Consider the following 17,883-nt stretch of genomic DNA (forward strand, 5'->3'; position numbering starts at 1 on the left):
TTTAATTCAAGACAGGAGGTTCTGAAAATTCAGGTAAAAAATGGTCAAAGAAATATATGGACCCAAAATCTTGAACCAAAAGAGGCCAGAAAAACAATAGATTCTTGGACCTGGATATCAGAGGCCTTAAATGGCAACAAACAAAATCAGCAGTTGTTGTGTACTGTTTAACAGTAACCCAAGGATCATCTCGTGGAACATGGCCGGAAAGTCACCCGATAAAATGATTTTAGTGCTTAAGGAAAATCCAGCCATTGTAGCCATCCAGGAAACATGGGCAACCAGCACATTTAAACAGAAAGGTTACTTTGTCTACGACATTCCAGCTATAACAACTAGCAGAGGCCATGCCAAAGGAGGCTTGGCTATTCTGTTAAGCGAAGATCATCAATGGTCTCAAGAAATAATTGATACTAAATCAGACCACTTTCAATGTATCAAAATCCTAACAAAAACTAACGCTTCTGAACAAAAAAGCGCCCTTCTGATCTTTAACATGTATAGTCCTCCGGGCACATCACAAGATGCATCTTTTATAGAAATAATGGAACAAATCTCCAAAATTATTGAAGACCGAGGAAATAGTCCATATCTAATTGTGGGTGATGTGAACGGGAAACTTTCCAATACCGAAATCTGTAAATGGGCAAAAATGTATGAAGAGGAGTTGATCGATTTACCCATTCCGATATTCCCTAAAGGGAAAGTAGCCGACAAAAGAGGGAAAATGCTACTAGCTTCACTCCCAAACATAAATGGATTAATTCTGAATGGTAATTTAGAAGGCGACAAACCAGCATCTGATACAAGGCGGGGTAACGGATCCTCTTCTATCATTGACTACCTAATATGTAGCATAGAGATATCAGAGTCATTCCATAGCTTGAAGGTAAAATTCACAGAAGAAAGTGACCACGCGCTTTTATGCCTAACCACTGGTTGGTCACTGAAAGAAGCTTCGACCAATCCAATTACGTACCTTAAGGGAAAAATTGATCTTGATAAAAAACAGAGACGAATATTTTGGAACTCAGGGACAATAGACTACATAAATGAAAAGATCCTACAAGAGAACATTTTAACTAAAATACATTTCGAAGATCAAATAATAAACTTCGAATGTATCATGACAACTCTTAAAGGACTTCTTCTTAAGAGAGAAAAACCATGCAAAAATAAAACCTATAAAAATCCCAATGAGAATATGCTCAGGAGGAAATTAAATAAACTTATACGAGGTCAATACCTAGTTTACTCATCTGCTACTCAACAAGAGATAAACAAATTAAAAAATCAACTCAGAAGGGAGAAAATAAGGAAAAAAAGAATGCAACAAGACAAAAACTGGGTGGATATACAAGAGGCGGCGAAACAATATAATCAAAGAAAATACTGGTCTTTGATAGCCAAAATAACCGGAAGCAAAAAGAAACTAACTGCTATCCCAGTTCCACCTCAAGAGTGGAAAGCCTACTTAACCGACCTCTATAAAGTGAACATAACTGAGTTCGACAGTAATGTTGTCGAATCCTATCTGGAAAGCAACTTAATAGAAAAAACTACAGCACACTCCATTGAAACTCATATTAGAAAAGCTAGGAACACTTCAGCGTCAGGCCCTGACCTGATACCAATCAAAGTTCTGCAAACTAATCCCAAGGAATGGAGTCAACTGTTAACATCACTTTTCAACTGTATTTTCTGCACCAGGAGAATTCCTAAATCGTGGCAAGGAAGTACAATAATCCCTATCTTTAAAAAAGGGAATCGAAATGTTGCTAGTAATTATCGCCAGATCGCATTAATGGATGCGACAGGAAAAATTTTCGCTGCAGAGGTTCTAGACAAATTAAAAACCTGGTGCTTCTCAAATGAAATAATACCGAAATACCAGGCTGGCTTTCGTTCCAACCACTCGGTAACGGATAATATTTCTGTACTCCAGACTGTCCTCGACAAATACGTTGGGAATAAATTACAACCAGTATATGCTGCTTTTATAGATTATTCCACGGCGTTTGATCGTGTGGACAGACCAACACTGTGGAGGAAATTGAGAAGACTCGGGGTTGCTGAAAACTTGTTGCAAATCATTATCCAATTACATACAAATACCTGGTCCCAGGTACAAATGGGAAGTGAAAAAGGTCTGACGAAACCAATCAACACGTCAAATGGTCTTAAACAGGGATGCCTCCTTGCACCAATTCTTTTTTCACTGTATCTGAGTGACCTCCCTTCATATTTGCAAAAATGCTCGAGTCTGCCACCAAAGATTGCCCTTCAGAGTATACACGCGTTACTCTATGCAGACGATATTGTTCTGTTGGACCTCACACCTTTCGGTCTCCAAAATTTACTGGACTCCTTAAATATCTATTCTAAGGATCATTTTTTAATCCCCAACCTAACAAAAACAAAAGTAGTGGCATTTTCTGGTCGGAAAAAAAGTGCCAAATACTACTGGAACCTTGATGGGAAAAGAGTAGAGGAAGTAGACGAGTACACTTACCTTGGCAGGATTTTCACCAAGAACTTAAAAAATCTCAAACATATTAACAATCTAAAGAAAAAATCTGCTATCCATGCCGGGGCACTCTCTAGAATGTATACTGCCACAGGAAGCAGGCATTTCTCCTCACTACTCAAGGTTTACAAAGTAAAAATACCCTCGGTCCTGTCCTATGCAACTGAACATCTGCCTGCAAAACAATGGTCCTTCATGGATATCACTGAAGGAAAAATCTTGAAAAGACTACTACAAATCTCCACATCCACATCTGTACAGGCTCTGAGATTGGAATTCTCTCTGACAAGCTCATTTGCAACAGCTATGGCTAATATTATTCGATGGGCGCATAACCTTCTGCATGCCAAGGAAGGAACGCTAAGATTCTTGCTAAAGACTGAGATATTTTTAACAGATTCCTGCCACCTGATCTTCTCAAAAAATATGTCTGAAGCATTCAAATTAACGAACCTGACTGAAAATATTCTGTCATCATGGACAAAATCCCAACTAAAGTTATTCCTGAAATGCTCTATTCCCAGGCTAAGCTACGATCTTGATTTTAAGTATTGTAGTAAATTATCCACGTACAAAATGTATATAGAGTCGCTGGAATATAAACAATTACGGCCATACCTGGGCCTTTCCCTATCACATGGAGCAAGAAGGTGTATAACCATGTTGCGTTTAGGCATTCTCCCAGTTTCCACTGTTACATCTAAATGGTTCCCGGGAAATTCCCCCATTTGTAACCTTTGTTTTGGGGGTGATCAGGATATTGCGCATATTTTATTTGTTTGTCCTCATGCAACTGTAGTAAATGCACGCGCAAGATACCTTAAGCCGATATACCAGAAATGCAATATTACAACGGTTAATAACTTACTTGCACTTTGTAAACGACCGACTGATGAATGGGTTTGCTATAATGTCTATAAATTTTTAAAATCCTTTTTAAAATTGTATTGAATACTTAGATAAAACTTATATATTCTGTAAACTGTTTTAAATTTGTGGTCCTCAGCTGAGTACCAAAACAAATAAAACTTTTTGACTTTTGACTTTGAAAGCCGTCAGCAAATAAAGTTTTTTGTTTTTGTGATGAGGAGTTTCTCCAAGAAGGAAAGATAAACCTAGACTTGTATTACACACTTATACCACAACATCTGGAGCACTTTGTGTTTACCACCGGAATCCAGGGTATTCCTAAGAACAAAGCTAAATATTAATATGTTGCAGCTATATCAAGAACCAGCAGTGGCAAATACAATAGGTCTTGTACTAGCAAGTGTGAAAGGTTTAGATTTGTTATTGCATATATATGCAAAAAAAAAAGTATAGACATAAAAATATAAACATAATGGAGATGCCCAGCAGCCGTGGGGTGTGGGTGGTGTGTGTGTGTGCACCCACAAACAGGTGCATGCATTTTATTATAAAAAACATTTTTTAAACATGGTGCTGAAGAGACAGCTAAAATCAATGCTAGACCTAAAAAGTACCAAAACAACAAGCAGCAGCACTCACTGGGTTGCTGGAAAAAGGGTGTTTTAAAGACCAGACACTGATCAGCAGGCAGGCTCATCAAGACCACTGTCAAAGTTCTGACCAATAAGCCCCGGTAACCGACAGAAATCTGTCTGTGTTTGCCCACAGCAGGGATCTGGCCCTGGGCCACAAGTCTAAGCCAGGGGTGCGTCCAGAAAGGCTCCGGACAGCTGCCTGGCATGGATCGCAGCACCCTGAGGAGACTTCCTGTTCTGCAGCCCAGAAAAGTAGATGCTGTTCTGCTGTTATCAGGATTTTTGAGAGAAAACTAAAACACATATAGGCTGTACTTGGAACAGCTGCAAGACACGTCTAGTGAAAAATCATAAACTCCCCTTCCACTTGTACTCACCCTGTCAGCAGCAGGCCCCGCTGGGAGGGTTCCTGGGCAAGGCTCTTCCCGCCGTTAATTGGCCAACTCTACAAGGAGGCGCGCATCCGCACACAGGGGGCAGGAGGGAACAAAAGAAAGAAAAGCAGACGTAAACATCCTGCACTACTGAGCGAGGCATAAAGCAATGCACACAAACCATCGTTCACTAAAATCTGCCAACTCTTTATAACAACTTTTTGGTTTTTTTTTTAACAAAAAAAATATACTTCTGAATGGATAATGTACAGATGAACAGGTTCCGCAGACAGAGCTAATCTGAACAAAGGGAATGGAGCATTGGAGGCTGGTTTAGGTCATTTAGCTTATCTTTAGGGTTTAACCCGAAATAAAGACAGTCTCAGTACTTCATTATACTACTCAACTGTAGTTCAGTTGTTACCCATCCTAAACCATTTGGGCTGGGCCTATGCAAATCTTTTTGTACCGATATCAGTTTTAAATAGCACCTTGCAAACTCTTACCAAAACCACATTTTATATATAACACATTACAGAAAGTGGTACGTTTCCAATAAAAACTGGAAAACAATGACAGTTCAAGGACTGAGTAACTTTTACAGCTAGTCATTATCACACACTCAAGAACGTTCACCAGTAGGTATGCGTAGAAGAAAGTTCCAGATAAATCAAATATAGATACCTAGAAAAGCTCCTACTACTCACATTTTCCACCCGCTGGACATACAACTAGCTGCAATGAGGCTAATTTCATCCATAAAAGTTATTCCATCTTCTCCACATAATGGTGAATTTCTTTGCTCGGCACCGATATACGGTTGTATGAAGTTACCCCGCATGCTTTTATCCTGCAAGTTTTACTCCACAAAATCTTTTACAATGCAGGGCTTTACAACGCACTCCGTTACAACCCATTCCCCATTACAACACAATTACTATTCTAACTCCAGGAAGGTGTTACTTTGGGGAATTCGTATTAACAGTTTGCTGTTTAAAGCCCTGCATAGTAAAAGTTTGAGGAGTAAAAAATGAGGGGTAAAGACCTGCAGAGTAAAAAATGCGGGGTAAAGGATGTTCCCCCCGACATACACCAGCTCATCACCAAACCATACAAGTATTTTATAATTTCCATTCATGAAATACTAAAAGCAAGAAGATCACAACACAATGCAAAAAGATGTATTACAATGTTCAGGGTCCTGGGTATAAGAGATGCAGTCCATTTTAGTTTTTTTTCTATTTCTTTTAATGAAACATTTCATTGACATTTCTGTGTAACAATAGAGACCAGTTATATAGCAGCAGCTCGGCGACATCAGCATCGCCCTGCAGTCCTTCAATTCTGTAAGGAAAAGCATTTGAGCAGGTAGTTTGACCACACCATCGAACCTCCTCCTCAACAATGTTTAGATATTTGTACGTTTCCCTGTAATTTCAGTCGCAATTACCAAGTGTTGCTTCCTTGCAACACTCCCTACATAAAAAGCTGGTCCAGACTGTACAGTTTAGTCATTTCCAGTTCGCTCAGTCCAGCTTCCTCAAAAGATTACAAATAGCTTGAGTAGCCACATCCTTCACACACCACCGTAACAATCCATGGTATGATGCATTCTTCGACAATTTGCCGTGAGGAACTTCCCGTTTTCATGCAATGTCTCCCAAAACGAATATAAAACCCTGGTTTACAAATAGCCTTTGATATCTAGACGAGTCTTTTGCACACCCCCAACCCCAGAAGAAGGATCTTTATTCATGCTGCAATTTTCAATGCACAGCGTCTCCGGTTCACAGCAGATTTCTTTCCAATAGCCCCTTAATGCAAGGCATTTAAACATGTGTAGTAGGGTTAATAACTCTCTGCCCTCAACCCAAACACCGAGATAACCTGCCCATCCAAATTTATACATTGGTACCATGATGTACATCATGTCAAGTCAAGTCAAAATGTATGTTTATTATGACCGTAGTCTTTAAACAAACAAGCAGTGAGCATAACTCAATAAGGGGGTGTATACAATAAATACCTATACTTATTTTTAAAATGTTATTCTTTAAAAGCAATTCTACATTTCATTTTCAAAAATACAAAGTCCAAACTATAAAATACTAATCACCAGTAAAAATTACAAATACCTTAAAACATGTTATAAAAGTTAAAAACCTATTCACTTTTCTTACCATCGTAACAGTTTCAGACAGTAAAACTTCATACAGTACTACATTTTTCCCTTGGTTCTCAGTGCACTCTGGGTAACCTTTAAAAATTTCCCTAGGGCAATTACAATATCAATGAAGGGTATTTCTGTTAGGAGGCTGGCTGCCTGCGTCCTTGTTTTAATTCCATATTTTAGGAAAACTGGGCGCAGCCATAGTTTTCTCTGCTCTAGGAGAAACAGGCAGTCCAACAGAATATGCGGCCAGTCTCCCTTGGTTCTCAACTTACACTTGCAACGGCCTTCTTGATCTAATATTTTAGCTTTGAGCTCTTTGTTTATTATCCACGGGTTAATCCCAATTCGACACCTCAGGATCTCTTGCCTGAACCCGCGGTTAGGTAGTCTATCAAGGTTGGGGAACCAATTTTCGTTGGGCCAGGCATTTAGCATATGCGCCACTGATTTTTTATTTGTTAGATAGCCTATATCAATCGCTATAGAAACTTCCTTCCCCCTTTGCTTCAGCTCCCCTTTGGTACTTAGGACCTGCAGCGTTTCCTGGTCCCAATCGATCTCTAGTGAGTTGCAGATTCCCTTCAGTTTGTCCCTACAGACTTTTGCCCATTTTAGCTCGCTTCTCAGTATTTCATTGCGACACCAATATGCTACTTTTTGGCTTTCGGGGTCTTCCAATCTCTTCCAGAATCTAATCACAGCCATCTGGGTTTGTATTTTCCAGGATTTTGTGGCTATTTCTATCCTGATGGCTTGTATCATCGAAGATTGAGGAAGGGATAAGAGTCTTTTTAAGCAATTCCCCTCTATCACGTCCCAGGATCCCTTACCGCTCAAATAAAGGATCTCTACGCCATATAAAATTCGAGAAGGTATCATTGCTTCGAAAGCTCTCAGCATAGGTCGGTGTGACATCTCTCCATATACCCCATTAAACCTTTTTAGACCACATATGGAAGAGAATGCCTTAGCTTTTTGGGTATCCAGGTGGGAGTTCCAATTTAAAGCTCTATCGAACCACAAACCCAGATATCGATATTCATTAACTGTCTCCAGTTTGAGATCACCTATATACCAAGTAAATTTGCTTATCTTTTTCCCAAAGCATAGGGTTTTAGTTTTATCTAAATTGATTGTTAAGAATTTACTGGCACAGTATGTTTTGAAGGCGTTAAGCTTCCTTTGTAGGCCCCTCTCGGTCTGGTCTACTATCACCAGATCGTCTGCGTACAATAGGCAGGGTATTTTATTGCCATCCATTTTAGGGCTGGCACTGCCCTCCACCTCTAGATTTGCCGGGAGATCTGACAGGAAGATCGAAAAGAGCTGTGGGGCCAACACACAGCCTTGTCTTAATCCATTCGCTATGGGTATTTTTGGTGTTAAAGAACCCACCTTATCCTTAATTACTTGCCCCCAGTTTTCCCTGTGGAGTTCTTTTATTATAGTGAGTAGATCATTGGGAATCTTCAGCCTCTCTAATAACTCCCATAAGCAGGCCCGATCCACCGAATCAAAGGCTGCTCTGAAGTCGACAAAACAGCAGCATAACTTGCCGTTCTGTTCCGTCGACTTCATCGCCATCGCCCATAGCGCAAATCCGTGGTCTATTGTAGAGTGGCCTGCTCTAAATCCCCCCTGTTCTGTGGGTATTATTTGAAACTCATCTACCCATGCATTCAATTGTTTCAGCACAATTTTAGAGAACACTTTCTCGCCTATATCTAGCAGATTGATTAGCCGATAGTTTTGTGGCTCTTCTTTGCTCCCTTTCTTATGAATTGGCCTAATTATTGCCCCTTCCAGGTTGGTGGCATTACCCCTTCTTTTAGGACTACCTGGAACATCTTGGCAAGAAATCTTGCCCACCATTTTACCTCGGATTTCAAAATTATAGCAGGAAGATTGTCCGGACCTGCTGCCCGAGTTAACTTGAGTTCTCTTATTGTGAGCTCAACATAATCTTCATTAAATTGTAGTAATAAGTCATCTGAGATTTCTTGCCATACTTTAGGCTCTACCTCCTCTCTAGAAGTCCTTACCCCATATAGATCCCTTATGTACCCTTCCCATGCGGCCTCACTCACCACACAATTCAATTCTCCATCCGGTGTTCCCGCTACCGACTTTACTAATCTCCAAAATTGCCTTAGATTTTTATTCTCTATGGCTTCTAATAATTCTAACCAGCATTTTTCTTTATATACCCTTTTTGCATTGGTTACCATTATCTTGAATTCTTTTTTCAGCTTGGCTAACTGGTCCTGTCTCTCTGATGTAAAGTTCTTTTTTTGTCTTCTTTGTATTGCACGTATCTCCTTTTTCTTATTTTGACACACCACAGAAAACCATTTGCATCGATTTATTTGTTTAACCATTGTGAGTTGGTTCCCTTTTAGCTTTATCTTTAGGCATTGAACCACCTCTTCTAATTTCCCTATGAACCATTCCAATTTTTTATTCTCACAATTTTCCGGTACTATTTTTATTTGCATGGCCTTCAATTTTTCCATATATTCCTCAGTTAGGCGTGTCGTCACCCGTTTGGGATACTCGACCTCCTGGGTGATCACCCTTTCTCTCTGTAGTTCCCTTCCCCCTGCTATTGTTATATACAGGAGTTTGTGATCACTCACTTCTTTTTGTTCTAACCTAAAATCCCTGATCTGGGTGAAATTCCAGGCCTGCAAGAATATATAATCAATTGGGCATTTCTGTTGCCCTTGGATGAATGTCTTTCCTGCTGGGGAGTCTGTCTCTATTCTCCCATTTACGCAATGAAAGCCCCTACCTCCTAGGGTGTGTACAAGACCAACATCTTGTTTCGAGATTTCCCCAACTGGGAACTTAGCCGGGTTTATTCCATACACCTCTAACTGTTCCCTATTCCATAGATCTGCTTTTTTTGGATTTAGTTTATGGTTAAAATCCCCCATTATCATTATTGTCTCTGCGGGATATTTTTCTAGAGTACTGTCTACATCCTCTTTAAAACACTTCATTTCCCTTTCATATTCCTCCCCGTTATCCCACTGCATGTATACATTCATTAAAATCAACATTTTATATTTCTGTTCCACCTTCATAAGTTCAATTCTGCATGCTTGTACCTATTTACATTTTGTATTCAACATTTCAAAATCTCTCATAACTTTTGTTGATATCAAAGTCAGCAGCCCCCCGAGGGCCGTCCATAATTTTTCTTTATGGCTGACTGCTGTATCTGGGCGTATCCGTCAAATGTAGGGGTATTGTCGCATAACCAGGTCTCTTGCAGGCAGGCAATGTCCACTTTATTTATGACTTCCTTTATATACTCACGTTTTTGCTCATTGCCTAACCCATTTATATTCCAAGTTAAGAGACCTAAGTCTTGCGACCCCCCTCCGTCCTATTCAACGTCACTCAAAACGCCTACTTCCTCCATATCCAGCAAATTACTTGAGTTACCTTCTCCCATTGGATTACTATGTGACGACCTGTTGCCCCATGAGGAGTCGTTCCTTGTGTTATCTATTACGACGTTCAGGCGGCTTAAATCCTTTTCCGTTTCTCTACAGAGAATCACTTGTCTCTTCTGAAGCCCGGCATGGTGATTTAAGAAATTGTTATCATTGGAGGTTTTTATTTCCCTCTCTGGGATAATCCTTATTCCCTGTTGAGTTCTCATTTGAGGCTTTCTGGATTGCCCTTTTTACCAGGCCTGAATGAAGGGTAATTTTTGTTATCTCCTTTCCATACCTGTTTTCTACAAAGCCAACATGCTGTAGATCTTTAGTACCAATCCCTCTCAGGCTGTCACATTTTTCAAATGCGGTCAAAATCCGTGCCCTATTTAGGGGTCTTGGATTTCCTGTCGGCTTCTCTTTCCTCCCAGGTGGTATTGGGTCCAGAAATAACCAATTGTTCTTATCTCTCTCAGGAAGATTCGTGTTTGTTACCAACGCCTGTTGATAGGCGGTTGATCTCCCTGTTTGCCGTCCGTTCCTTCTCATATTGGGTTCTTCATGTTCCTGAGGTCTTACTGTCCTTTGTTCTGTAACTTGTTCGTCCCTTTGCCTTACTTTCTGTTTCGTCGTACGGATGGAAGGGGGGGTCTCCATTGCCTCCTTGCATCTCTGCATTTTCCTTAGTACTCTCGGGGTCCTTGGGGTCTTTGGGGCTTTTGCCTCTACTTGCGTGGGTCTAATTGTTGTAAAGGTCGGTGCTGATGCATTCAAGCCTGACTGTATCACCCCCGTCTCTGTTTCCTTCCCTTTTCTCTTCCCTACTTGATTCAGTTGCCTGTTTTTTCCAGTCCTGATCGTGGCCCCACGTGTGACATACCCCCCGCGCCTTTTTTATCAGCATTGGTCTTCTTGATATATATACATTATCTGCAGACTCTTCTGCCTCCTTTGCTGTTTGTTTTGCGGCTTGGGGAGCTCTTTCCAGAGATACTCTACTTTCTTCTTCTAATATTACCATGTCACTTTTCTCCCTTGAAGGGGTTGAATCCAATGTCATTACCTTGATTGGCATTTTGCTCTTTATTTCTCCTAGTTCTTCTTCTATTTTCTTTAGATGTTGTTTCTGAGCTTTCATCAATCCGTTATTTGAGAGGCTCACTTCCAGGATTCCTTGTAATGCCTTCTGGAGTAACAAGATTACCTCTATCAGCGAAGATGTAGGCGTTTCAGAGATCACCGAATCCTGTATTGTGTTTCTGACAGGGTTTACTGGGTTGCTAGACCTTTTGCTCTCTTGATGCATTGATGTTTTTTGCAATTGATAGAGCTGCTGGAATTGATCTGGCGCGCCTCCCCAGATAACACTCTGGTTCTGATCTTCATTTCCCCTAAGATCTTCGTTTCCTGGTGACAGCTGAGAGAACAGTTTGGGAGATGATGATAGTCGAGGCGCCGAGATTTGGTGATTTAGGCTTTGGAGAGTTAGATTTATAGTATTGTGGTTCTCCCCCTCCTCTTTGTTATCCGGGCTCACTTCTTCGTGGTTTCCTCCCTTTTCTAGCTGTCTTTGACTTTCGTCCGGCTTGCCTGGGTTTTCATCGATTTCTCCGCCCATTTCCACTATTTCTTCATCTATTTCCGATGTTATCGCTGGATTCAATGATTTATAGTGTTTACCCACAAACTCCTTTATGGACTTTGTCACTCCTGTGTTCTCTTTCTGTTTATTAGTCGTTTGATTGCCACCTCTTTTTGCCTTCTGTGTATTCTTCGCTGCTTTTTTAACTTTTCTTTTCTTTCTTTTACCCTTACTATTGTCCAAGGATGATACTTGACTTTCTTGGCTCTCTTCCAGAGATTTTGAGCCCTCAATTAATTTACTCCTCCCTTGTTCGTCCCCTGTACGTAAATTTGTTCCTTTTTTGGGGACCATTTCTAGGTACAAGAGCTGTTGTGCAGATGTAGGTGTAACACTTAATTATTAATTTTTCTTTATTACAAGTTAATCACTTACCTCTGTTCTGCCTTAGGTGCCTTCCGCCAGCTTTCCTTCCGCTTTCCTTGCCACAATTGCCCTTTCTATCGTATTTTAGTAGATCTCCTGCTTCACAGTAGCTCCAAGGCTTCTTTGGACTTGTGCTTTAAATTACTATGCTCTTCCTTGATGCCTTTAGGTGCCTCCCTTACGATATTATGGTCTCCTATTTCCCTGTTTCCCCTGCAGACTCTGCTGGTTGCTGCTCCAGCTGAATGTCCAAGTCTGCTTAGGGTCTAATGGGTACTAAGAAGTGCTGGCGCTGAATGGTAGCTAGCGCTAAAAGGTAGCTAGCGCTAAATGGTAGATGGCTGGGTGGGGCTCGCGGACGATGGTCACCTCCGCTGCTACGTCTCTTGTGCCCCTCTTGTGCCTTTCGTGACTCTTGGCGGCTCTCCGGCTCGCGCCTCCTCCCCCCCGCGGGCTCCGCTGTGAACCCAGGCGGGGGACGGGATTTGTGACGGTACGCTCTTTTCCCGCTTCCCGCTTGCCGCTTACCGCTGATAGATGAAAGCGGTCGTCCGGTGGTTGTACTGCGGTGGTTGTCCAGCGGACAAAGACGCAGCGCTCTCTCCGTAGCTCCGTAACTCTCCCGCTCGGCTTCTGCTTCCTGCTCGACTGCTTCGTGCTCGCTGCACTCGGTCTGGCGTGGGCGTGGCATGGCGTGGCTCAGGCAAGGCTAGGCGAACAGAGTGTGAGAGGGGGTACATCATGTGGAAAATGATTTAATTGCATCAACCTCATGCTTGCTTTCACTGATATAACTGTACGGAATACGAGTGCCTCCATGCAAAGTTTGTTCCCACTCCCCAATGCATTGCTCCCACTTGGAATGAAGGTCTGGCAAGTCGTGCAGCCTATTATCCGCAAGTCTGACGTACATCAGTAAATCTGCCTTTCTTGTCTTGGACAGTTAAAAGCCTTCTCTCTGGAGGGAAGTCTTCCATGCGGTCTTTGTCGGAGTCAATAGTTGCTGACTGTGCAAGTTCAAGCTACAATGATCTTGAGGTTTGAGATGCCCATGTCATTCTGCCTGTAGGTAGGCAAATGGAATCATACTATTTGCATCCCACACCTCACTTAGTCTAGATATCCGGATTCTATCCCAGTTTCAAAAACTGGTTAGGGAAACCACCACTTTCAATCTGGTGCCTAACCATGGTGCTGGAGGTCCATCGTACTACCAGATTTCTTTGTTAAGCCTATTCCAGATTCCAACTACCACAGCTGTCATCAGTGGTACATCACTGTGTTGGGCACTTCTATATAGCGGGAGTAGATAATCTTTAGTTTCTGTTGTTAGTCTAACCAAACTATAGGTAGGTTCATCCAAATGGGCAAAAGGACCAAGTAATATACCATAGATAGCTGGGGGCTTCAATGTATTTCTTTATATTCTAGAGTGCTAATCCACCTTCATATATATATCTGAAGACTTTTCAGCCCAGATTCATTATCTAACAGTGTATCTAGTTTCTATCAGGGATAGCTTGTGATGTGTTTAGCAATAAGTACAGGAATTTCAGCAAACAATAATTTCCTATACGTTAGCTCTGCTTAGTAGAGGGAGCCCGCATCAATGGGATAGGTCCATTTTCAATCTGTGTAACAACAAGTTAAGTTTATATAGACAGCCCCAGGCATATAAAGTGGTTGTACTCCACTGTTAAGGAGTGGGACCATTAGTTTCCACCACCCATGGGGAAATAGAGGGACTTCAGCCACAAACACCTCTCAATGGTTGTATGATGTTGTAATGCATGCGTGGCAAATGAATGCGATCTAATGCGAATGCCAATACCACGCATATCCTTTACCTCAAATATGCCTTTAACACGCATACCTTTACAACCAATTTAGTTGTAAAACATGCATGTTAAGGGGATATTCGTGGTAAAGGTTTTCCATGCCACAAGTCCTAAAATCGGTTCCTCCAAACCCTTGTAATAAATACTCCTACCCTGAGCCTTAGAAACGGATCCCTGTGCGACTCACCCCCTCACCCCCAGCCCTTCTTCAAAGTACCCTCTCCAAGCCCTAGAAGCAAACCCCTAACCCCTCCGCACCCAGCCCTATTAAAAACTACACCTCCCCATAGCTCTAAAACTAAGTCCTGTGCGCAACTTCTGCCTCTTCAAAATAAAATTTAATACATTATAAACTTAAAAATAGGATATATATTTTCATTAAAATAAATACATTTAAACAAATTAATTTAAAATCCCCCTTAACTCGACGGGACGTCAGCTCTTCTGAGACGCGACACACGTTGTGAAGAGGAACGGTACGTTTCCTTTAATGATGCAGATAGATCACCCTTGCCACACACATACCTTGACAACGTAATACATTGTAAAGGCATACGTGGTAATGGTTGTGCATGGTAAAGGTGCATGCGTTGTAAGGCATGCGTGGTTAAGTATATGCAAGGTAACAGCTGTGTTGTAATGGCTGTTTCCCCTCTCAAATATGTGCATGTTTCTGGTTGGTGATTCTTCAAGATCTACAAGGTAGACCACAGTATTGTCTGCACATGAGATCTGCTCATCCTTCCAAGTGTTCCACATCTATTCCCTTAGTAGGACATCTTGTCGTATCAATCCGATCAACTGTGTCACTGTCAATTGAAACAGTACACACACAAAAACACACACAAAAACACATAAAAACAAACACACACACACACACACACACCATTCAATTAATATATGCATCACAATCCAATTCAATTTTAACATTTGCACCAATAAACCTCTTTTTGTGAGCTATGTTACAAGAGATGGGAAAGTTCCTGGATCTCGTCCCACTAACCTCATCTTAGACAATGTTCATTATACAACAATGTAATCCATGAGATGAAGTAAGGTCAAAATCCCATTTTTTTCTAAGACTCAAAACATAATTAGCAATTTTATCAAACTGAACGTTTTGCTGGAGTCTAACAATTCTACTGAGATTGGTTCTTTCACCTGGTGTCATAGGCTAGGTTACTGTGCAGTTGTCTCAGACTGAGTTAACTGATCTTTTGGGTATGACTCCAGATTGGTCCTGATTAACCAATTTGGCTATTATCAGGATCAATCTGTTAGCTAGAATTTTGGCCAGTAGTTTCGCCTCACTATTTTTCAGAGATGGATCGGCAGGATGCACAACCATCCATTGGTTTTACATTCTTTAATTATCAGCACAATCGTTGCAGTCAAAAAGTCCTTTCATAGCTACTGATTCAGTACTGGTTGGATAATAAAAGCAAATTCACCATTGGTTGGGCTGACACTGCAACAGGTAAATTTTTTTCTGAAATTCAAGGTGTAGGCCGTTTGGTCGCTGTGTTTTGAGTGATTACAACTGCGCAAGGGCTAACAGGACTGCAATTATCATTTCCTTAACTTTCATCTCATGCTCATTATCAAGGAGTCCGATTGAGCAGAATGCCTGCACATCAAACAGTCACAGCCCGTTCTGACTCTGTAGAAGTTCTGGAAGTGATCGGGAAAGGCCTCGGCTATGGGCAAATCTATCTCCATTTGTTCTATCACGAGTGGTCATGCCACCCTCCGCTTTCAACCTCTTCCAATCAAACTAGCAACTGCCACAGGAGCCCAGTGTGCTCATGTCAACTTCATATTTCTCCTCCGAAATGGTTGCAAAAAGGATGGCAGGGTGATGGACACCACCTTTGTGAGGAACAGCTTAGGTTTGCAACACCAGCTTGTCTGGGAATAAACACAAATGGGGTGGGAGGGGGGTTTGGAAAGTCAAGATTTGCAACTTGCTGGTTTGGCAAGCTGAGTTGAAAGCAACTAGGAAAACTTTTTTTTAAGTCAGTAGCCTCTACTGGTAAACGAGCATGGGCTCAAAAGGAGTCCCCTATAAGAAATGTCAGACTAAAGTCAAACTGAGGCATTATATCAGGCACTGGCAGATACAGGTTTCTCAGGCATTTCACCAATTGAGGCTTAAACGGAGAGGGATGATCTGGTCAACAGAGGAAACCAGGCGGAGCCAAGAGGTATAACCGGACTAAAGCAACCGCACAGGCGTATTGTGCCAAGAAAAGTGCAAACTGTAGTTTGTTGGCAAGGAACACTTTTAAATCCTCAATTCTCTTCTCAACATACCAGGATTAAAAAAATTCTACCTTCCCAAGTAGATAGACTTTGTGGAAAGGAGAAGTGTTAAAAGGACCAGGTCCACCACTTCTGGTGGTAGCAGAAAGGCACTCAGTCTTTACACACTTAATATCGATGCACAAAGGTGAAGGGTTTAACGATGGAGAACGCTCTATGTGGAAGCGGAAGAAAGGTCTCAATCAACAGGTCCCAAAGTCTTTTCGCTACAGCCTCGTTGGCCAGTCTAAGACAATAAGAATGACTTGGGCCAAATCATGGCAAACCTTACTCAGAACCAGAGGAATCAAGGGTATGAGGGAGGCAGGGAAGTGTGTAGTTGAGGGGAAACTTCCACTTCAACTGAAATACATCCCACAAGACTCCCTGCGATTGAGGTCAGGAGAAGTTCGGGCAATGCGCATTGTCTCGAGTGGCGAAGAGGTTCTCGTTTGGTGTGCCCCAAAGATGTAGTGTGCAACCTATGGATGGAGACAACTCATGGTCGGCAAGATGATGTATAATGAATCCGTCAGTTCTGGTGAACCTGTCAGATGGCTGACCCATCTACAGACCATGCTGGTGTGCCAAGGCCTAGAATCTCAGAGCTTCTTGACGGAATCCGAGACCCTACTCCTCCCTACTTGTTCATTTACCACTTTGCGGTTGTGCTATCAATCAAGATCTTGACCATCTGACAACAAAGTGCTGGAGGGAGGCCTTAACAGCCAATCGGATTGCCCGCAGTTCCAGCAGACTGATATGGCAACTCTGGTCTTTTGTAGACCATAGGTTTGATCTTCAGATCTTCCAAATGTGCTCTCCACGCTAAGGGGGGGGGGATGTGTCCATTACCATTGTGTTCACTGCGGAAGGGGAGCTGAAAGTCCTTCCTTGCAACAGGTTCTCCTTAATTACATTCAATTCAACTCTGTTGCGTAAGCTATGAGATCCCAATTGATTTGTCCTGATCACCCTTTATGTTGGAACCACTGCCTGAGAAGTCCCTCAAAATCTTTTAGAAAACACAAATGGTTATCAGCAACATTGGCCACCTCTGCATATCCACTGGTTAATCCTCAGAGGTGCCTCCTTCCACTTTTTAGAGGCACCAGAATTGGCACCACTAACTTCAACACAGTATGATAGAGAATACACCAAGGCGTCACAAGGTGAAGACAAGCATTCAATGAATCAGATAGTATTGAGTAACTAGTTGGGCTTTCCGGATGGATTAACACTATTGTAGAAACAGACCTCTGATACACTAGGGCTTCCTCTTGTAACATACATGGGTGGAGGGTGCCCCAGTGACTATCCCTTTCGACGACTCCTGTATCATATTCCAATAGGGTCACCCTGGATTTCTCAGCCCTGCTGAAAACAGAGATCAAGGGCAAACCATCATCGTCCATTTCACTGTTTCACATGAATAAGCTGAGATGGTGGAAGGCTGGGGAAGCTACAGCTTCCCCTGGTGATGTTGAGCAGTGGGAAAAAAACATTTGGTAGTCACTGCTGTGATGTATAAATAGTCAATGAATAACCAGATTTTGAATTCGGTATTTAAACTAATGTCTGCCAATGGAATCTGAACATTAGTTTACATTTATATGTTTCTGATAAACAAAAGGGGCTACGTTAAATGCTCAAATCTTAAGAAATAAATGGGTATAAAATAAATAATTTAAGTCTGGGATTACATGGACCA

At 41.7% G+C, this 17,883-nt stretch overlaps 1 protein-coding gene across 2 annotated transcripts in view; it reads right to left on the reverse strand.

The window, feature by feature from the left end:
- LLGL1 (LLGL scribble cell polarity complex component 1) overlaps positions 1-17,883 on the reverse strand; it is a 542,661-nt gene that overhangs the window by 232,018 nt on the left and 292,760 nt on the right. For both annotated transcript variants that reach the window (XM_086940821.1, XM_086940820.1), the window contains exon 11: positions 4,410-4,477. In XM_086940821.1, coding sequence (XP_086796947.1) covers positions 4,410-4,477 — 68 coding nt within the window. The remainder of the gene's footprint in view (positions 1-4,409; positions 4,478-17,883) is intronic.

This window comes from Lissotriton vulgaris, chromosome 10 (assembly GCF_964263255.1).
Source record: "Lissotriton vulgaris chromosome 10, aLisVul1.2, whole genome shotgun sequence".
NCBI classification, from domain to species: Eukaryota; Metazoa; Chordata; class Amphibia; order Caudata; family Salamandridae; genus Lissotriton; species Lissotriton vulgaris.